The 21,192-nt window shown below is 35.4% G+C and overlaps 2 protein-coding genes across 7 annotated transcripts; one reads left to right on the forward strand and one right to left on the reverse strand.

Moving 5' to 3' along the window:
• Positions 1 to 283: 283 nt before the first annotated feature.
• On the reverse strand, positions 284 to 1,730 carry LOC125856153 (uncharacterized). The gene is made up of 3 exons (XM_049535711.1): positions 1,727 to 1,730; positions 486 to 828; positions 284 to 407 (listed from the first exon to the last, which is right to left on the reverse strand). The coding sequence occupies exons 1-3, from the start codon at positions 1,728 to 1,730 to the stop codon at positions 284 to 286; spliced, it is 471 nt and encodes a 156-aa protein (XP_049391668.1).
• An 818-nt stretch (positions 1,731 to 2,548) lies between these two features.
• On the forward strand, positions 2,549 to 20,084 carry LOC125868984 (DNA polymerase eta). Of its 6 annotated transcripts, none has more exons than XM_049549541.1 (16): positions 2,549 to 2,665; positions 6,345 to 6,465; positions 6,568 to 6,679; positions 6,757 to 6,924; positions 7,630 to 7,794; positions 7,930 to 8,033; positions 8,296 to 8,415; positions 12,708 to 12,831; positions 13,050 to 13,181; positions 13,405 to 13,620; positions 14,970 to 15,078; positions 15,166 to 15,308; positions 17,820 to 17,856; positions 17,967 to 18,088; positions 18,852 to 18,957; positions 19,686 to 20,081. In XM_049549541.1, the coding sequence occupies exons 1-16, from the start codon at positions 2,590 to 2,592 to the stop codon at positions 19,943 to 19,945; spliced, it is 2,115 nt and encodes a 704-aa protein (XP_049405498.1). In that variant the 5' UTR covers positions 2,549 to 2,589; the 3' UTR covers positions 19,946 to 20,081. The 6 variants fall into 6 exon arrangements, with proteins under 6 accessions (XP_049405498.1, XP_049405506.1, XP_049405513.1 ...); XM_049549549.1 differs by having other exon boundaries at positions 15,169 to 15,308; XM_049549556.1 differs by having other exon boundaries at positions 13,050 to 13,163.
• The last annotated feature ends 1,108 nt before the right edge of the window (positions 20,085 to 21,192 follow it).

The following is a 21,192-nucleotide window of genomic DNA, read 5'->3' on the forward strand; positions in this document are numbered from 1 at the left end:
TACCATACGTGTGGTTCAGAGCATCTTACAAGCCATAATCCCCATGCCACGACAAAAGTCATAGGTAAGAACTTTGAAAATATGTTTTGAAAAACACAATTAGTAGTGGTATATCAATATTTAGAATGACTCTGTTGCTTCGACTTCTTCCGCAAATAGTATAAAATGACATCCACATACTGCACAGATGCATTAACAAGTGTATTTATGTATCAATTTATTTGTATGCATTCATGTCTTAATCAAAAGATAAAAGTGGACATGAATTTACCTCATCAGTTCATCACTTATTGGGTTGAGACATTACGTAGAACCAGTCCTTCTTCTTTGGAAATGCAAATACAAAATCAAGTTGTTTGAACTCAAGATCCGAGCAATTGACTAAGTAGTGATCGTCCTTGTTTCTTCTGCAATTTTGTAATTATTATAAATAAATATTTAGTGGACAACAAGAAGAAATACTAATAATAGTTGAACGACTTTACTTTTTTGCATGATGCTTGTAAAGACCCTCGTTTATCCATTGCGAGAAGGATGACATTAGTTCAGTTGGGCCCTCGCCGTCAATGTTAAAACCTTCAAATGGATATTGTTGCTTCACATCACAACTGACGACTTCAACTTTCTTCTCTTTCTTTTTCTTTCTCTCTTTCTCTTTCTCTTTCGCTTTCTTTTTCACTTTCTCCTTCTCCTTTTTCTTCTCTTTCTCCTTCTCCTTCTCCTGCTCCTCCTCCTTCTCTTGCTCTTTCTCCTTCTCCTCCTCCTCATTCTCCTTCTCCTTCTCCTTCTCCTTGCCTTTTGGGTTTGAGTGTGATACTGGAGCAGTAGCTATTGATTTTTTTTCTTTCACTAATTATAGATAGTGATTGGGAAATAGATTTTTTCAACCTCCTACACTTCAAAAGCTGTGAAATTTTCTTGGATGTATGAACATTAATATTATAAGTCATTTCCTTAAAAATATCAGTCAGTTCTTTAACAGGACTAATAAAATAATCACGTTGCTGCTCACATTCTTCGCATAAACAAAAAGAGCATTTGATGTTAGAAGATGAAACAACACCAATAAAAGATTGAGTTGTTGTCATGGATGAAGCTTCTTGTATCATTTCATCTACAAGGTAAATAAAAAAAGGTTGAGAGTTTACAATTGATTATAAAATAATAATGGGTAGCAATTTATACTTATGTTGACACAGATGAATATTATGTTGCCACATATGTACCTTCTATTGCCACGAATGAATCTTCTGTGGCCACAAATGAATCTTCATGTGCCACATATTAATCTTCTGTTACTACAGATGATCATTTTGTTGCCCTAACACATAGGTGATATGTTCCAACATATGACAATTCTGTTGGAATATATACCAACATATCACTAAAATGTAGCAACATATGACACATCTGTCAACAAATGAAATATATATTGAACAACTGAACAAGATTATATTTCTAAAATCATATGAACAAAATGGTCACAAAAAGAACAACAAAAGCAACAAAAAAACGAATTTTCACTGAATGTTAATAATACATATACATTTCCTCAAAATTAGGGCTTTTTTGGGTTTGTTGATTTTCTTTCAAAAATAATAAATAATAGCTATCATTACACCATTATTCAATTTTCACATCTATAAAACGATTTATTGTTCATTAACCCAAGAAAAAAACTTAGTATTGTTCGAAAATTGTAAAATCTTTCAAAAATATGACTTACCCATTTTAACTCGAACACAATCTTCAATTCAGAAAGATGAGAGAGTCACAGTCGGAGATGAGGAGGAAGATAAGATAATGGGAGAGAATATTTGTTTTGATAGTTGAATTTTTGGATTTTCTAAGGAAGAAAAAGAGAAGAGAGAACGCTGGGAGAAGAACAAAAAATTCTATTTTCTTTTACTTTTTTTTAAATGGTTTGGATAGAATTGTAAAACTTGAAAAATGAAGTGTTTTTTTTTGTATTTTATAAAAGATTAGAAAATTTTGAAAATGTTAATTTGATCCCAGATTTACTTAATTACATTTGACCTTTTTTGATCGAAGTGTCGCAAAAAACCAAAGCAAGACTTAATTGACACCTTTCATTAATTGTCTCCACCCTCTCCTNTAGAAATAGTAAAACAAGAGATGAGAGCTTTTCTTATTATTCCAAGTCTTCAAGTGTATACAATATGAACCCTTGCCTCTATTTATATTGTAACATAGAGGCATACAAAAGGTTAGTCATAAACATGACATTAACATGAATATAATGGAGGAGGTTATGAAAGTGAAAGGTTACAAGAATAATGGTGTTATAAAGTTGGAAGTTATGGAGGTTATGGTTATCTTCATAATGGAGGAAAGTAATGGAGATAAGGGTGAGAGTAACTTCTTGGTGTAGTGGACATCCACACTATAATATTTTATAACAAGCAAGACTTAATTGACACCTTTCATTTAATTCTCTCATTATTTATTTACATATATATATATATATATATATATATAATAGGGAATTGGATTGGAGTATAAAAATTCAAAGGAAATTGGTGGGAAATTATTTTACTAGGAGAAGACGATTGAGGAGCCGCGAGAGAGATGCCGGTGGCAAGACCCGAGTTATCGGATTCTAGAGTTATTGCTCACGTCGACATGGATTGCTTCTACGTTCAAGGTTCTACTTTTCTCTGAAAATTTTGGGATTTATATTAATTTGTGTATTCATATTAGGGCATATGCAGACTAGACACTAATATGTACAATCCCTTCATTTCTCTTTTGAAAAATATCACAATTACTTCCCTTCCTTTAGGATTTGTTGTAATAATAAGGTATCTGAAGACCTTGTGATCGTTCCTTTCAATTATAAGACCATTACAGGCGGAACCAAGATTTTTAATTCATGGGTTCTTGACCAGTGTAGTAGGTATGGGTGTATTGACTTGCTGTCCATTCTAGTATTACTTTTGTTTCTTGTTATTATTTGTTTCGTCTAGTTTGATTATAGTATTGTTCTGCTACTACTTGTTTTCTTTATTTTCATTGCTTCTTTTTCTAGACTGTTTTTATCTTAATCTGAGGGTTTATTGGAAATAACTAGCCCACTAGAGGTCAGGTTTGCGTACACTCTACCCTCCCGAGACCCCACTTTATGGTACTACATTGGGCATGTTGTTGTTGGATTACTTATAGTATCAAATGAGTTTTTTTAAAATATAAATACTGAGTTTGAGCCAAAGACGGACCCTGTAGGCTGTACCTAAAACTGTGCCTCCATTTCTGGAGCCAATACTTTCTTGAGGATGTTCCTTTAAAGCTTTGTTATTTCTTAGGCAGGTTACTTTTTCCATAGCTCTTCTATAGTTGGTAAGAAATTGCTGATAGTTGTTGGTTTAAGGAATTGGATACTTCTGCACCAAGGGTGTGGCTTATGAAGTGGGAGGAAAATTGTGAGGTCTCCGGTTTAATTTCCCGCAAGGTGACTTAGGCAGATGAGAAGATTTTTTCTTTCTGAAATCCTTTTATTGAAAAAAGAAAATAGTTTTTCTCATCTACCTATTCTTCATGGGTAGATTTACATATTACCTACATTTGTGGAAGGGAGTAGGTACTCGATGGAATAGTTGAGATGCGCATAAGTTGATCTTGACATCGCTATCATAAAAGGAAAAAGCTTTGGGTGTTCTTACATATAATGTTTTAGATGTAAACAATATATAAAATGCTAAATATAAGTGTAGCCCAAGCGATAGCACACAAGTTTTTATTGTCAATGCTCTACAACAACAAACCATAACTACACATCAGCCCCAAACATATTGGGTTTGGCTATATGAATTCTCACTAACCTCCAATTAAATTTCATCTGAAGCAAGCGTTATACAAATTTTGAAGTACCAGAAGTTGGCTACATGAATTCTCACAAACTTTTATGTTCTCTTCATTTTTGTTTTCTCCTTTTTACTTGGATTTGATGTACTTGAGTTGAGGGTCTTTCTGAAACAACCTCTCCTTCCAAGAGGCAGTGGTAAGGTCTCTGCGCACTCTACCGTTCCCAAACTCCACCCGGTGGGATTTCACTGGGTATGTTGTTGTAAGTATAATGAATCTAGATAAATATGGTTTAGCCAAATCTTCTCTTTATATCCTAACATGCCCCTCAAATTCAAATTAGGGAAACCAACTTGATATCGAAATCTCACAAAATACCAAAAATAAAAGTCATGCTGAAATTCTTTTCCTCCGAAAAGTCGTTGATAATAATTGCATAACAAAAGAAAGTGTTTCTTGCGCTTGACACACAAAAAAAATATTGTTCTCAATTTCCAAAAGGAGATATTGTTTTGCAAATCTCCAAGACATAGTTACTTAAGTTTAAATTGGTAGAATAAAGACAAGAAATCCTAGGTCGAATGGAAGGCACTGGTAGTGAAAAAAGTAGTAGTGCCAAGAAGTTACACTTGATGAAAGGTTGTTGAAGAGTGGAGCAATGCTTGAATGGTCTCTCGAAGTAGAAACACTGCTTGTTATAGAGAGGAGCATCGCCAAAAACCGAAAGGAAAAGAAATATAAAAACATTGGTCGACATGCGACACATGTTGGCATGCACCGGTTGTTGGTAGGTGCAGCTATTTGAGTCTCTACCAAGGTTGCAGAAGCTCTGATACCTTGTGAAACTAGAAAAAAACTTCTTATTTAGTAGTGTTATGGAAAACGGACTCTTCATCACTTAAAGTGAGAAGTGACGTGAGGCGACAAGTATATCGCTTCAAGGGTATGAAGTGCAATGATCCTATGTAAGTGCTCGCTTCATGGGGAGGAGCGTGAAGCGCCAGGAAACAATTGTTTTTATGTTTTTTAAGTTTTAAAGATATCAATTTTAAAGAAAAAATGGAACCCGGGTCTCCATATTTTGCTTGTTTCAGAAGCTTCAACTTAGAGCTAGACTTCTTCTTATAGCTGAATTTTAAATCTTTCCAAATAGTCCATTATCAGTAGATTTTTTTCAATTAAAGTAGCTGAGTTTTGTTTTGTTTGCCTTTTAAAGAATGTAAATAGCGTCACAAGATCAAAAGAAAGACTCAACTTGGATATATGCATAGAAAGTTAATTAAATCGACAAACCTCAATTAAATGTCTTTTTTGTTACAAATTACAAAAAGGGGAATTTATAGTCACAAACATCATCTCATTAATTGGTAATCCCAAGGTTACAACTTGTCCAAGTTCCCGGGCACATGTGAAGGAAAAAGTGCAGAGCTTATGGATGGATAAAAAATTGAATAACGACTCAAATGCATTAACATATTGTTCTATTCAAATTTTAGATTTGATTTTGCTTGTTGTGCTCTCTACTTTTTAGTTTTTTTAAATTCACAAACACAATTGGAACAACAAACACCAATACCATGACAAATATACTTACCGACAAGGGAAAGCGAAACTGACCTACCCTAGAGTGAGGACTCAAGAGTGACTCCCCCTATCACAAGAAGACAGGAAGAAAAGAATTTCCCACGCCCTTATTTACCAAGCTCGGGACTAAAGGAGCATTTTAGGAATTTTACATTTGCTTATATATGTTGTTTTTGTACTAGTTTATTTTGTCTTTATAAAAAAAGGGGGCTTCTCTTCGATGAAGCAAGCGCTTCGCTTCACGCTTCATGCTTTTGAGTGAAAGAGAATCAGTGCCCTGTTGCTTTTTGTCGCCACACTCTGAAAAACACTGCCCTTGACTTTATTCAGTAACAATATACAAGAGGTGCTCCTTACATAGGAGTTTTAGGCCATGTATGATATGCATTGATGGTAATCAATATCTCTGCTAATAAATTAAGTAAATATTCTATAACTAAAACACACCAGAAGGTATTTACAAAGCTTATTCTATAAGATTTTCCTTAGTCAAGTATAATGAATCTGGACATATCTTCTCATGATATTCTAATGACTAAACCATCTTCAAGTGACCTTATGTCAATTTATCCTTTATGTGATTCTTGCATTTTTCACTGGTTGCTATCATTTTTGTTTTGGTCTAACCTTGTATAAACATCCACCTTCTTGCAAAATCATCCCTGGATCAACATCCACTCCCATTTAATATTCTTGGTTTTATAACCATTTTGTAAAACTTGCCTTTCACTTTGAGTTTTAAGAATGTACTTTTTATATATTTATAAAAGAAATGTTCTTTCTGTTATGATCACGAGATAGTGATGTTACCATATTTTATTAATAATAGTAATGTTACCATCCTTTTCTTGTGTATTTATCTTTTTACTGTGCAGTTTTGGTTGTGCCATGATATCATCTTTATAGTCTGGCTAACTGGTCATACTGTGAATCTGTAGTGGAGCAGCGAAAGCAACAAAGTCTAAGAGGTCAACCCACTGCTGTTGTACAGTACAATTCTTGGCAAGGTGGGGGACTGATTGCTGTCAGTTATGAGGCTCGTAAGTTTGGGGTGAAGCGGTGAGTCTGTTTACCTATGGTTGTATGAGTAGTTAACTGGTTATTCTTGGAGAAGTTGATACTCATCAAGCATCTGAGAACTGAAATATTTACATGCTTAAGCTCAATGCGAGGTGATGAGGCAAAACAAGTTTGTCCGGAGATTCATCTTGTTCAAGTCCCAGTTGCCCGTGGTAAAGCTGATCTTAATACCTACAGGAATGCAGGCTCAGAGGTTCATTGACACTGAAATTTACCGTTGTGCTAAGAATGAATAATGTTGGTGATAATCATACCATAATACAATTGCAGGTTGTTTCCATACTTTCTAGAAGAGGCCGATGTGAGCGTGCTTCAATTGATGAAGTGTATTTGGATCTCACTATAGCTGCTGAAGCAATGTTGGCAGATAATCCTCCTGAGTGCCTGGAAACTATCAGTGAAGAAGTAGTACAATCACATGTTTTGGGTCTTGAGGAAGTAGGTGTCATTTAAAGCAGCTTATCTTTCTTCTTTAGAAATAGGAAAGTGGAAGACAATATCGATAATACCTTATCTTTTTTAGAGTCTTGACATTCTCTATTATTTGTGTACATATTTCTATCTTCAATTTGTCAGGTATTTTTTGGGAGTGTTTTCAGTTTGGTTAGAGATTTTTATGTTAGTATCGGGATAAATGTGAGATTCAGGGAATTTCAAGTTATGGAGGAGTCCAATTTCTTGAAATTTGGGTATTATAGAATTGAAACAAACCCAAATGGTATAGAGTTGGTTATGGACCCAGACTCATATACTGACTTCGGTTCTTTGGGGATTAAGACGTGGTAGTACTTGTTCTAAAGTGTCCTCCGTTTCTACCAGCTAGAAGACAGAATCAAGAAGGGGATATTTTTAGCACCATTTCTTTTTTTTTGGTCCCCCCTTGCATGAGGTCTGAAACCTTAGTGCGATCTGATAAATGCATTCAACAGCAACATTAGTTTATGATATTTAAGTAATAAAATAAACTCTATTTTGTTTTGAGATGGTAGTATTGGAGATGAGCACGCCTACATCTGTGCATCATTCCATGGACTTCTGCACAGTAATGTTATTTTTTGTATTGGATTTTTAAAAGTATATTTTTTTATTTATCCATATCCCTCGGGTTTTTGCTGATATCTGGTGACTTCGTTTCCTGCACAGGTTGGTAGCGATGCCAGAGAGAATGTCAGACATTGGTTCACTAGAAGTGATGCTAGTCGCCGTGATAAGTTGTTAGCCTGTGGAGCCTTTATTGTTGCAGAACTTCGGCTGCAAGTACTAGAAGAGACTGAGTTCACTTGTTCTGCAGGCATTGCTCATAATAAGGTGGAAATAATTATTATTTTGTAACAACAATAAGGTGGATATAAATGTCGTTTACATGAGAAATGCATAATTATAGATTTGATGGTTTATTTTTGAAGAAGGTTTTTAGTAACTTGAGTATGATATTGTGAGCAGATGCTGGCCAAACTTGCAAGTGGAATGAATAAACCTGCTCAGCAAACTGTGGTGCCTTTCTCATCCATCAGCAAATTACTTAGAACTTTGCCTATAAAAAAAATGTAGGGGTTTGCACAGAAATCGTTTGTTGACACCTTGTTACCATCTTTTAAGTAGTTAATAGTATGTTGGATGCATGGTTATGTCTTAATTTTATTGAAATTGAATTCTTTTCTTTATATATTCTTATTCTCAGTCCTTTCGTGGACTGCTCTACTGTGATGTGGCACATGGTTTCTATAATGTAAATGGTACTTTTTGGCTTGTTTATTCTTCTAAATACTTTTTTCTTTTAACATGTCTTGGGGCATTATTTGTTCACAGGAAACAGCTTGGAGGAAAACTTGGAACTTCTTTGCAGATTGACTTAGGTGTGAACACTGTTGGGGATCTGCTCCAGTTTTCAGAAGAAAAGCTACAAGAATATTATGGAGTAAATACTGGGTGATAATCTATTCTCAGACTCAAATATGTTGTTAGTCTTTGGTCTGTCTATCATGCTCATGTTGGGCAGACTCCTCGTCTTAGGGAAGAAGTCCCACTAGTTGAATTACTAAATCAATGAACGAAAAAAAGAAAGAAAATAAGGAATTTGATGACCAATCCGTCTCAAGATAGCTGAACTCACTATTTATTGCCATACTTCTAATTTTAAGTGGAATTTTTTAATACCAACAGTCTTATAAGGTGTTTGGACTTTGGATTGAGTAGCTATTAAGGTAAAAATAATTAAAAGCTAGTTTGACCAGATTTTGAGCTAAACCCAAACAGCCTCTTTGATTATATTTTTCTCTTCCAATAAATCAAAGATAAACAGATCTGTTCAAACACGACTATACTAATAGCCTTGCTGTCACAACCCAGTTCCTCTAGTCACAATGGCACCTACTATAACCCACCAATAGGTAAGCCAACCTGTAAGCTAGAACAACAAGTAGTGCATATATGGGTAGAAACAAAGTAGAAGCAGTAATTTAATAACAAAAATAGAGCAACAGAAGGAAACAAACCAAAAGATATATATATATATATATATATATATATATAATAGATCCCTTCCAAAAATGGAAGTCACACATACAAGTTTTCTAAAACAAAAGAGTACAAGTCCCAAAAGTGGACCCAAAATACAAGCTCGTCTCAAAATGCAAAAGACTAGCTATCAAAATACTGAGAGAGTGTCATCAAAAAAATACTGAGAGAGATGATAAGTCCATGACGCCAAGTGCTCACCCTCACCTCAAATCAAAAGCTGCAACAAGCTCGAATGGTCAATGTTGATAGTTGGTGCTCGAACCTGCATCACAGAACAAATGCATAGTATAGCATGAGTACCAAAACAACAGGTACTCAGTAGACATCATAAGCCGACTGAGCAGGAAAAGTTAAAGCAATATGAAATGGTAGAATCTAGACACAAGCAAGGTCAAAGTGGAATTTAAAAGAAAAGCACACGAGTTTACCAAGATAGAAAAGAACTAAGTACAACTAAACTAATAAACCTACATGGACCTCATAAGCCTAGAAGGTATACTCGTGTGCCAGTTTAAGTAAAAACCCGAACGGACCCCATAAGCCCGACAGGTACACAAAATAGCTAAAACTACTAAGAATAAGATACGGTGAGTCCAAATCCAGAGAAGGTCGAAGATTGGACTTTTAACCGTGAATAACCTCGAAGTAACCAATAAGAGCCGCCTAGCTAAGGGGTGCAGAGCCCGGACCTCGAAATGCAGATAGTCTCCAAAGGGGTAATAGGCTGTAGCCAAAGTGTATTGTCTCCGTACGTAGAGGATATAGAGCAGCGTGACCAAATCTTGAGTCTCCAACTATGAAGGGCCGCGAAAGGACCTTATTCAGCTGCCTATAATTATTACACATCCACATCGTACTGTCCTTCTTAACAAACAAAATAGAGGTACCCCAAGGTGACACACTAGGCCGAATGAATCCTTATCCAAGAGATTTTGAAGCTGAACACTGAGTTTTTAAGCTTTGCTGGGCCATCCGATAAGGCGGAATAGAAATAGGACGAGTACTCGGCTCAAGGTCAACAACAACAACAACAACAACCCAGTGAAATCCCACTCGGCTCAAGGTCAATATGGAAATTGATATAACGCTTTGGGGTAGGCCAGGTAGGTCAATAGGAAACACACCCACGAACTCACGAACAATGGGAATCGACTCAACTGGTAGAACCTCCCTACTCACGTCCCGAACCTAGGCTAAGTAAGATAAGCAACCGCTAGCCACTAGTCTTTGAGCCCAAATAAATGAAATAACTCCAATCGGTGTGCTACTACAAGAGCCTTGCCACACCACCGGGGGAATACCAAACATGGTTAAGGTAACGGTCTTAGAGAAGCAATCTAAGGCCGCACGGTAGGGAGATAACTAGTCCATGCCCAGAATCACATCAAAGTAAAGCATATCAAGCAATATAAGGTCAGCTAGGGTGTCACGCCCCTGGATAGTCACCAACAAGATCGAAACACCTAATCCACTACTAAAGACTCACCCATGGGGGTCGACACATGCAACGACGCTGCCAAAGGCTCCGAACACATACTCAAACGAGAAACATAATATATAAATACATATGAAAAGGTAGAGCCCGGATCAAATAAAGTTGAGGCGGGCTAATGGCATAAGAGAATCGTACTTGTGATCAAATCGACCGATGCCTCAGGCTCCACCCTCGCTGGAGCTGCATACAAGTGAGTCTATCTACCTTTACCCTGGGCATCTGTCCTACCACCTGACTTGCCTCCCCACAGACCACCCTGAATACCCCGATGACTACTACGACAGTCTTGACCCTGGCCTCTGCCTCTGATCGGAGGTGCTAATAGTGGAGTTGGTAGAGCTGCCTAATGGCACAAATTCGCACCGTAAACCTCGGGATCCTAGACGACCATGCCTCTAACCTAAAATGACCCTTTCGAAGCTGATGAAATCATCAAAATTGTATTTTGATGCTGTCTTCCTGAACTCCTAATCGAAATTAACTGTTCAAGGTTCAGAAGCTCCAAGACACAAAATTTCGCATTAAAACCAAACGGACCACCGGGTGACCAAACTATCAGTCTCACCAAGTCATAAATGACTTGGGGTTGCTGTAAGAACTCTCTAAACGACGAAAAGAAGACACACGACGAAAAGAAGACATAAACACAGACATGACCTGGAGGGTCATTACACTTGCTTTTGCTTTTTTTCCAATTAAATCCATCAGTTTTTCTGCTACTTCTTCTTATGTTCCTGTTCTGGAGCTTATAATGTGTCAACTTCAGTTTTATAAATTTCACTTATTCTTAAATTGTTTGATGTGTACAGAAAAAGCGTAGCACACTTGCTTGCAATTTTGTGATCAGATCGGTCAATTATGTTTTAACTTGAAAACATTTCCTACTTCTTCAGTAAGGTTCTTTTGATATTTTGATAGAAATTAGAAACTAGTGAAGTTGATTGAAAATCATTTTGAGAATGTCGTTTCTTGATAACCTGATTCAATCATTGAAATTACAATTGTTGAGTGATCAAATTTTTGGCATGCTCAGTAAGATAGGAAAAAAATACAATAAGTACCATTTAAATCCTATGGCAAGTCAAAGAAATTGATTCTATTACTAACAAGTTGAACAGGCTTGATATCAAATATTAATAGCATGCACACCAACAGAAAAGAAAAAGAGAAGATGCATGCACACATGAACAAATTGACAACTAACTATTATTTCATATGTTAGTTAGCCTAGGAATTAACAGTACTTTATTATGATATTTTGCCTGTTGTAAGAGGTTAGTTTTGCTGTAAGCATTTGATTTTGGCTTTAGTTGAAATTATAAATACTCCCTCCATCTAAAGTTACCAAGTTTCAAAAAAATAAAAAAATACTCCCTCCATCCCAATGAGAATACCACTATTATTATTTGTAGCGTCAAACTACTTTTTTATAATATAAATTTATGAACATCCTTGAAGCCTTTTTTGACTATAAAAATCATGATACATAGGTTCTTGTTTTTATATATGTACATTTTTTTGCAAAAATATTAAGATATGAAGGGGTTTTATGTAGTTCTATTGACATGTTATTCTTACAAATAATATTGTTAAATGAATGGTCTAATTTACTAGCTAAGGTGATTGATACTTGCCTTTGAACCTTGCCATTCTTATTGGATGCAGGGAGTACCAAGTAATAAATCTCATGTAACTTATAATAACTATAAATCAATTTTGTATTCAATAAGTTGAAGTGTGTGACCATCTCACCTAAAAGGTTAAGCTGTTAGAGAGTGCACACTTTTATTATTTAATTATATTCTCAACACGCCCCTCACGTGCCGGCCTGATATTTTTTTCCTGGGCCAAGCACGTGGAAATTCTTTTTGATTTGGGTGGCGGTGAGATTCGATCTCAGGACCTCTGCCTATTCTGATACCATGTTTAAGTGTGTGACCATCTCACCTAAAATCTTAAGCTGTTAGAGAGTGCACACTTTTATTATATAATTATATTCTCAACACAATAATAAGATTTCTATGATGTGAACTGAAATATTTAGTTTATAATTAATCAACTTAAATTTCCCCTTGCAATTGGTTAACTAAAATTTGAAGTGTCCAATGACAACATGATTTGGTCTTTAGATGTAATTCTTTAGTTTTAGGCTTATCAGATAAGCCCCTCTGTAACCTACTGACCTTGTTGTGCTTAACTTGCACAGTTCTTGGTTATGGAATACAGCAAGGGGCATTAATGGAGAAGAGGTCAAGGAACGCCTTCTTCCCAACAGTCATGGATCAGGAAAGACATTTCCTGGACCTCGAGCTCTTAAAACTGTCGCTTCTGTAAGTTTTATTCAAACTGAACACCCATCTTCTGGATGACACTGATCTATCCTTCTTTTACAAGTTAGACATAACTGATCTACGGAAAATAGAAGCAATGATGTTCTGATTTTTACATACTTCTTTATTTATATTTACATCGGAGTTTTATTTTGAGTTCTAAATGTTTTATCTACCAGTTAAAATGGACCACTTCTACTTCATTGCTTTGTTTCTAGGTTGAAAAGTGGCTTAATGAGCTCTGCGAAGAACTTAGTGAACGTCTTCAGTCTGATTTAGAACAGAATAGACGTATTGCACATACTCTTACTCTACATGCTCACGCATACAAGGTTGGCTTTTCTTGTCAGGTCTCCAGTATGATGACATGAGTATTTGCAAGTCCCTTATATAAGTAATTTAGCGCTATGTTGCTCGAACTCTTTAAAAATGTTGCCGGGTGTGTTTCAGATTCTCCAAAAGTAGTGTTATTTTGAAGAGTCCGACACAGGTGCGGCATCATTTTTTAAGAGTCCGACCAGCATAGATTTAGAGTTTCCTGAAATTGCATACTTAAGTCTGTGCTATTTGCAGTCAAATGATGCAGATTCGTTCAGGAATTTTCCATCAAAATCGTGTCCACTGAGGTATGGGACTTCCAAGATTAAGGAAGATGCCCTAAGCCTGTTTCAAGCAGGTTTGCGTGAATATCTTGGCCAGTACAATGTGAAGATTTCAGGAAATCAAAAGAGTGGGTGGGGTATAACTGGTCTTTCTGTTTCAGCCAGTAAAATAGTAGCTATACCATCAGTAAGTTCTAAGTTTTTTTTAGCTATAATCTATTACAAATATCGACTTCTATATACATATATCCAATGTTTACATCTCCATAGACTTTTTTTCTGGTCTGCAATATAAGCCTCTGAGATGTGCACCCGAATATCAAATGGAAGCTAATTGCAATGGTTTTTGTTTGTCTTACAAAGATACATGAGAAAGGGATTGTACAACTACTTTATACTTGATATGATAAATCCCTTTTCTTGATTGCTTCTTTCAGGTTGCAGTTTGGATATAATCAGTAAATGGCTTAACTTCTTATTACAGTTTATTTTGTGATGTTTTGCTTTCTCTAATTGACTGTCCTGAACTCCATGACTCCATCCAAATTGAATTCGCATGTTGATGATCATATTTTTGCCACTTCTCGTATAGGTTTTTAACAGGTCTCTACTTCAAAAGGCAATTATTGTCGAGTTAATGAACCCATCAAATGAGTTTCCAGCATAATGTAGTGTTATCATTGCTGAAAATTCCTGTTGCGATTTATATGCCTTGTGGAGTTTTTATTTCAAATGTGGATTATCTTTATATCTGCTGATAACATTACAGTGGTTACTTTGGTGCAAGCGAATATGAAACTCTATTCTAACTTGAAGCAGCCTAAGATATGTACAGTATATTCTATTTTCGTTGGTTATTTCCCAGTTTGAATATGTTCAGATTTTTGAAGCTGCTATGGTGTGAAGTGTATTGCTATTAAAACATAACCTTGGACAGATGAATATTTATGCAATAAGCAATATCCTATGTCCTAGAAGTTCCTTTAAGGTGAACTGCATCACATGTATTCAACGAGTTACCAATAAATTTAGTTGTGGAAGCAAAAATAAACAAACAGATAATCTTGGATTAAAGTCTATGACATAAGGATCGAATAAACAAGAGGTAGTGCTATGAGATCTGTGTATGGTGAACTTGAATCCGAATAAACATCCAAATGGCCAGAGGAGTTTACCTTGTTCAAGGTTATTTGATGAGGAAAGGATGAAAAACTTCTGTAGTTAAATAAGGAAGTTTAAGTGGGTCAAGTGCAGCTGAGTGGTGCTATTAATGAAGAGCTCCAACTTTGCTCTTTCGCTGCTTGTTTCTGCCTAGTTATTTGATAGTTCAGTTAAGAAAGCTTTGACATGAAAGAGAATCGTATAAAGAACTTCTTGAAATGTATTACGGCATCTGGAATCTTGCTTTGAGTATAAGGTTTTCTGTCGTTTAGTTTTCTCTGACTTCGTTTTCATTACATTTCTTGGTTGGTGTTCTATTTCTTGCATATGCTTAGTGTCATGGTATTATGTTCAGCTAATTAAATCATTTGGCAGGGTACACGTTCTATTATGAATTATTTTCATAACCAAGAGGAAACTTTCCCTCAAGTTAAACTATCCAGCGAACAACATATCCAAGATGCTCCACTTTTGTCACCTTCAGGTTGTACGGCCTGATGCTATTACCTTTATTTTTCTTTTGGCCTTCTTTTCTTAATTGATTGTCTTACCTTTTGAGATTGAAATTTAGAAGAGGACAGTCTTGAAAGTGGAGGTCATCTGACACTGCAGTCAATAGAGCCATGGATAGCATGTCGTGAGGAAAATGAAGAGACTAAATATTCCATGCCACTAGACAGACAGGAAGAGGACAAGGACACGTGTAAAGAAAAGGTTTGATGTCATTCTTGTTATTTCAATCTGCATTGATTTCATACAAGAACATCATACGTGCAACATAATGTTTCCAAATCTTGATTAAAAAAATCAATATTGTTTCGAATATTAGTTATGCTATATTTTGAAGAGCTAAGGGGCGGGGGAGGGGAGGGACCATAGGAATGCTTGATAAATTTAATGATGCATGCAAATGATGTTAAAATATTTTCTTTTACACCTTTAACCTTTTCTCCTAACAATTTTATTCATCATTTGTTTTGAATGCAATTATCTGCAACCCATGTGCCTGTATTTTCTCTATGCTTGTAGTTGAATCTAATACTTAAAGAAATTTGTTGATCTTGTGGGAAGTTCTTAGAAGATATCATATCCTACCTGAAGTTTCAAGACACAGTGTTCATTAGAAGTGTCCAAAACATTGTTAAGCATGTCCCATGGGTGTTGCTTTTGCTTGGTGAAAAGTGAATCACGAGCAAATCAACCTCAGTCGAGGCAGCTTTCTTGTCTACTTCTCTCCTTGGGTTGAAATCACATGCACCTATGAAGAACGTATATAGATACAAAATGGAGACTTTTTAGTCGTGACTGGATTTAGCAGAAAATTTAATATACAACAAATACACCTTAGTCTCAAGTGAGTTTGGATCAGTTATATGAATCCACATTGACCGTAGAAATTTCAATGGATTAGATTTATAAAGATGCTTGTTAATTGAGTAAAGTGGTACGTAAAAGCATTGCAATTACATTAGGGAAGGCACCAAAGCACAAACCACTTGTTGGCTTGAAAACTTAAAAGTCACTTAGCCCTCTCCTATATATCTGTAAAAGAAAATTTAAGTGATGGAAGTGGAGATCCTTACTTGCAGATATCATACTAGGCTTTGCTACATACAAGTAAGGATATATTTAGGGCCTATTTGAAAGTAACCTTATAATTTATTTAGGGCCTATTTGGAAAGTAACCTTATAATTTAATTGATTGTAATAGTGTGTAATTATATTGTGTTGGTATGTTTGTCTGTCCAAGTAATTACTTGATCAACATGTAAATGAGAGCGAGTAATTACAATCTTTAAGTTTCAAGGGGGTTTGAAGATTGCTGGTAATTACATGGTGAGATTACAAAGTTATTTTTAATTTTAATTTTTATATAATTAATTTTATTTTAATTTATTTTTTACTTTTACTTTTAAAATGGTTGGTAGGCCTCAACATACCATAAGAGAATCCTGACATGGGTTACACATAGCATGGCTACCCATCAATATTTACAAACCCGATATATGTCCATGGAGCCTCTATAGCATACCCTTTAATGCCAACCACTTTTTTTTTTTGAAATTGGTAACATTAATGCTGACCACTTAATTAACAGTTGTTACATGTTTGGACATGACTACATTCACTTTTCTTATTGTACTCCTAAGTTTTACATCTAAGAATACTAACCTATGTTGGGAGGTCATCGCTTCTCTTGGAATAACTTTGTTACAGTCCTTGCATGTACTTCTCGTCTTCTTGTAAGGATAAAGTCTATTTGACTATGGTTACCCCCACTCCTAAAAGTAATCTAGTGAGAATCCCTTTTCTTAAAATATGCATTAGCTGTCACTAAATCATAAGCTAAGGCAAAGTCTATTTAGTCTTGCCTTTGTCATTCTTAGTACCATAACCAAAATCACCATGTACTTGTTCAAAATCATCACCATCTCTACCGACATGGCCATTTATATCTCCCCTATAATATTTGTTGATCTCCTGGAATTCCTGAATCAAGTTATCCCAAAACTCAGATCATAGGCACTGATAACATTGATTGTCTCCTCCCCCCATACGAGCTTTATTGCAATAATGGTATCCCCAACTCGTATTAACTCCACAACCATATCTCTTAGTCTTGGTTCTATAGTAATTCCCACTCAATTCCTATTTTTATCTTTCTCACAATACCATAATTTATAATCCATGTTACCTATTTCTCTAACCTTTTACCCTACTTGTCTGTTTGATTTCCTGAAGGCATGCAATGTCCACTTCCCCCTTTTTAGAGTATCCACTCATTCCATCGACTCCCCTGTCTTGTGTTCCAGCTACCTACCTGAATCCGACTCTCTTGGACTAGCTTTTTTACCCTCATTCGTCCATGATGTGAGAACCCTTTAGCATGATATCTTAAACTCCACTAGCCTTTTCTTCTAAGGGTGGAAGACAAAAGGTGAAGCATAGTGTCCCTGGTAAGAAAAGAGGAAGCAAACCATATACTGATTGTTATCTCGGAAGCCGCTTTACTGAACTGGGATGTCATTTATAACAATTTCAGTACTATGACCTACTTTTGTGCTATAAATTATTTAATAGACCTGGTCTTTCAACATTCAGTAATATGCATGCTTTCTGTATTTTCCATTTTGATGGTCCTCTATGGTGTAAAACAGTTATAATCAGCAGCCACCTTGATCAGGGCTGTTTCTGTGTCTTTTTTTTTTTTTACCATCTGAGCAGCTGCCAGATAAAGAGACTTCAATATGTTCTTCACCAGGTACTTCTTCCTATTGGTTCTAATAGCTAAACCTTTGGTCAATATTTCCTTAATCTTGTGCTTCTTCCCAGCTTGATTTATTTTAATTTTACTTTTCAATGCTACTTTAGATGCTGAAGTGTACCGGGGATGGGAGAAAGATCAGACTGAATCAAGCGGGGACTACCTTACTGTAAAGATTAGAGATAGTTTAGAGTCAGAGGAAGGGAAGAGGAAGTCAAATAAAGAAAAGGTTTCAAACTCCATTCTATTATTTCATTGCTATAAGAAGTACTTGTCTCATGGATTGTAGCTATGTATTGGCTGTATTCTTCAGTTTCTCCTTACCCATTTAGCTTTCTTTAAATGCATGATTTTTTTTTAATTCCCCATTGTCCTTTCTAATGTTGTTACTCTTTTACTTATGAACTGCATTTTGCTATTCCTGGATTTTAAGATGACAGATCGTTTGAGTAGTCAGATTTAGGTTTCCATTCTGCTCTTTCCTTGTTTAAGTATTTTTACTTTGTGTAGTTATTTTAATCTTCAATAATATATGTATTAAGGAGAAAACTCAACATGCAACTGCCTAAAGAAAATCCAAAAGATTTATTTTCATGAGGCTAATAGATCTCTGTTGGTTGATTAGAGATCATATATCTATGATCTAAACATTAGGTCAAGTTAGAAAAGACAAGCATCAGAACATTTATCAAGGACATCTACTTTATCAAAGAGTCTCTTTCCTCTCCTTCTATGTATTGCTATGCAAATGCTTCACACATAAAAGGAAGTAAATAAGGTATGCACACATTTAAAGCAGTCATCAATGATCTCAGCCACTGAATTAGTGGTATCAGTTTCATCGATACCCTTTCAAATTGCACCATGTTTGGAGTTGATGCCTTAAAATTCTCTAGGAGTAAATGCGCCCAGTATTCAAATAGTGAAAGTAATCTTTGTTTTGATTGCTTCATAGAACTGTTTTAAGCTTCTTTTTGCTGTTGTTATATCAGGGAATGTCAACAATCTCGCGATATTTTCAAAGTCAACTCTCTGGCTCTCTCTTAAAGGCAGAACATGCTGGTACTAGTAAGCTAAGCGAATCCTCCTCCTTGTCAGGTAACATATTCACCAGTCAGTGTGCTCTTTTTCCATCCGCTGTCCATTTGTACTCTCCCCTGTCGTTTTATATGATCGTGTTCGACTGAACATGGTGTTTAAGATGTTAAATTGACTTAGTGGAAAATATATTAAAGTAATTGTTGAACAATTAGATCATAATGAGCATATCACATCAAGTTCTAAATTTGAATAGTCAAATGATTTTGAAGCTTTAAAAGTTGTTGACACTTGTCATTTTTGGATGTACAAAAACACACATTGTTCCATATTTGTACAACTCACATTTTTTCCAGAACTCAAATAGTTAAAATTATTAAACTTTTGAACTTCCGTGTGATGTTTCTGTTAAGATATGACACCTGGGCCTAACTCAAACTCAAAAGCTAGCTCATGAGGGGAGGTTTGTCCAAGTCCATATAAGGAGACCAAATTCCCATTCCTCTACCGATGTGGGACATCTTAACAGTTTCTCTATCAAACTAACTTTTCAATCGTTACTTTAGTATTATTTTTTACCATCATTACTATACTGAATTATTTGACCTAATATATTAAAATTCTTGCCCAATCAAATACCATCATATATGATGAAATGAAGCAAATATAAGATAAAATTATTTGTGACATGTTGTCAAACATTTTGGGATGTCCTAAAATGGAAAATGATGTCATATAAATTTAAAGCATGGAGTATTAGGTTTCTTAGTTGTATTTATATTGCGCAGCCTGTCAAAGTGAACTTCCTCAAGAAAATTCACCCGCAAGAGGTGAATCTAGTGTTGATGCTCATCTTTGTAGCCAGATTAAACTGAAAAGGCCTTCCTGGAGTTACGACATTGATGAGATTGACCAGGATATCTTGAACGAGTTACCAAAACAAATTCAAGAAGAGGTACAAGCATGGCTCAGGCCTCAGAAGCGACCTAATACAGTGAAAAGGGATTTGGGTATTACTCGTTATTTCTTACCTGCAAAAGATAAATAGATGCCAACAAACCTTTTATCGAAAGAGGTGGATGATGTCAGAGGCCTAGATTGAGTTGAATCCTAGTGAATTAGGAGGCCATGTTAACAAGTTGGTTAGTCAACGCATTCAGTCTTGATGGATAAAATCATGTTGAATATACCCCGATGGTTGTTGGGATTGCCTAGCACAGAAGACACTGCTTTTATGAGATCGGCATGAAGAAAGTGACGATCAATGTCACTGTGTCTAGAGTTATTCAGATTTCACAGCATAATATTTGTGTATGTATTAGGTTAGCATTGACTATGTTTTGCCTAAGGATGTGCATGTGTATTATTGAAAATGAAAAGTTAATGTAAATATGATTATGTCAATTACCTCATTGGTGTATTATTATCTTCTATTCTGGGAAATGCGGTATGTTTTTTTTTAAAGATCAGCATCAAAGTTTTAGGTGGTTTGCCTAATTATTAGATATAGACATCATGGTGCTCAGCACACTTCATCGACCACTAGGTCATACCTTTGGCTACTCGATTACATTACATTTGTTAAAGGTTGTTCCTTTTATTGTCTGGCTAATAATAATTTATACTTTTGTATCAAAGTGGAACGTGCAATACCCAGATTTCTTTTTCTCTTATGTCATTTCTTAAGTAATGTGCCTGATGCTTGTTACAGCTACTTGAAGGCTTGATTTTGTTGCTCTTTTTTTAATGATGAACTTTTTGACTCGTATCCTTTTATTGCATGTTATATACACATTAACAATGACCTGATTAAAAAACAGGAAGTTTTAAAAATCATGGTATGATGGGGCCTAGTTATTGGATCAAACGATGCTTTTCTTATTTATAGTTTGGGAAAAGGCATAAATTCCCCTTTCAACTTGTACCGAAAAGTCAGTTACACACTTCAACTATTATGACGATCTATTACACACCTTTACTACTTAAAAGTGAATTTATTTACTCTCTAAAATTGACGTGGCAAAAAAATAAAAAATAAATAAAAAACTGGCGCGTCCAAAAAAATTAAAGTTAAAAAAAGAATTTAAAAAATCAAAATCTTCCTTTCCCCTCCCATTACCCTTTAGAAAAAGAATTAAAAAGTCAAAATCTTCCATCCCCATCCATTACCCTCTTCTTCTTCATTCTTTAATTTTCATCACAACTTTTTATTTTTCATCACAACCTTAAAGATTCACAATGACGTGAGTGTAGTAGTGGTGTTGTTGGTTGTCCAGATTATTTGTTGGTTTTTCA

Source organism: Solanum stenotomum, chromosome 1, assembly GCF_019186545.1.
Source record: "Solanum stenotomum isolate F172 chromosome 1, ASM1918654v1, whole genome shotgun sequence".
NCBI classification, from domain to species: domain Eukaryota; kingdom Viridiplantae; phylum Streptophyta; class Magnoliopsida; order Solanales; family Solanaceae; genus Solanum; species Solanum stenotomum.

What these genes read in the sequence shown, in the direction of transcription:
- LOC125856153 (XM_049535711.1), bottom strand. An exon ending in TACAAGCATCATGCAAAAAA is followed by an intron (nt 408 to 485) that starts GTAAAGTCGTTC and finishes ACAAAATTGCAG; the next exon opens with AAGAAACAAGGACGATCACT.
- LOC125868984 (XM_049549541.1), top strand. Translation starts at nt 2,590, where the DNA reads ATGCCGGTGGCAAGACCCGAGTTATCGGATTCTAGAGTTATTGCTCAC. An exon ending in TTCAATATGTTCTTCACCAG is followed by an intron (nt 17,857 to 17,966) that starts GTACTTCTTCCT and finishes ATGCTACTTTAG; the next exon opens with ATGCTGAAGTGTACCGGGGA. An exon ending in CGAATCCTCCTCCTTGTCAG is followed by an intron (nt 18,958 to 19,685) that starts GTAACATATTCA and finishes TATATTGCGCAG; the next exon opens with CCTGTCAAAGTGAACTTCCT.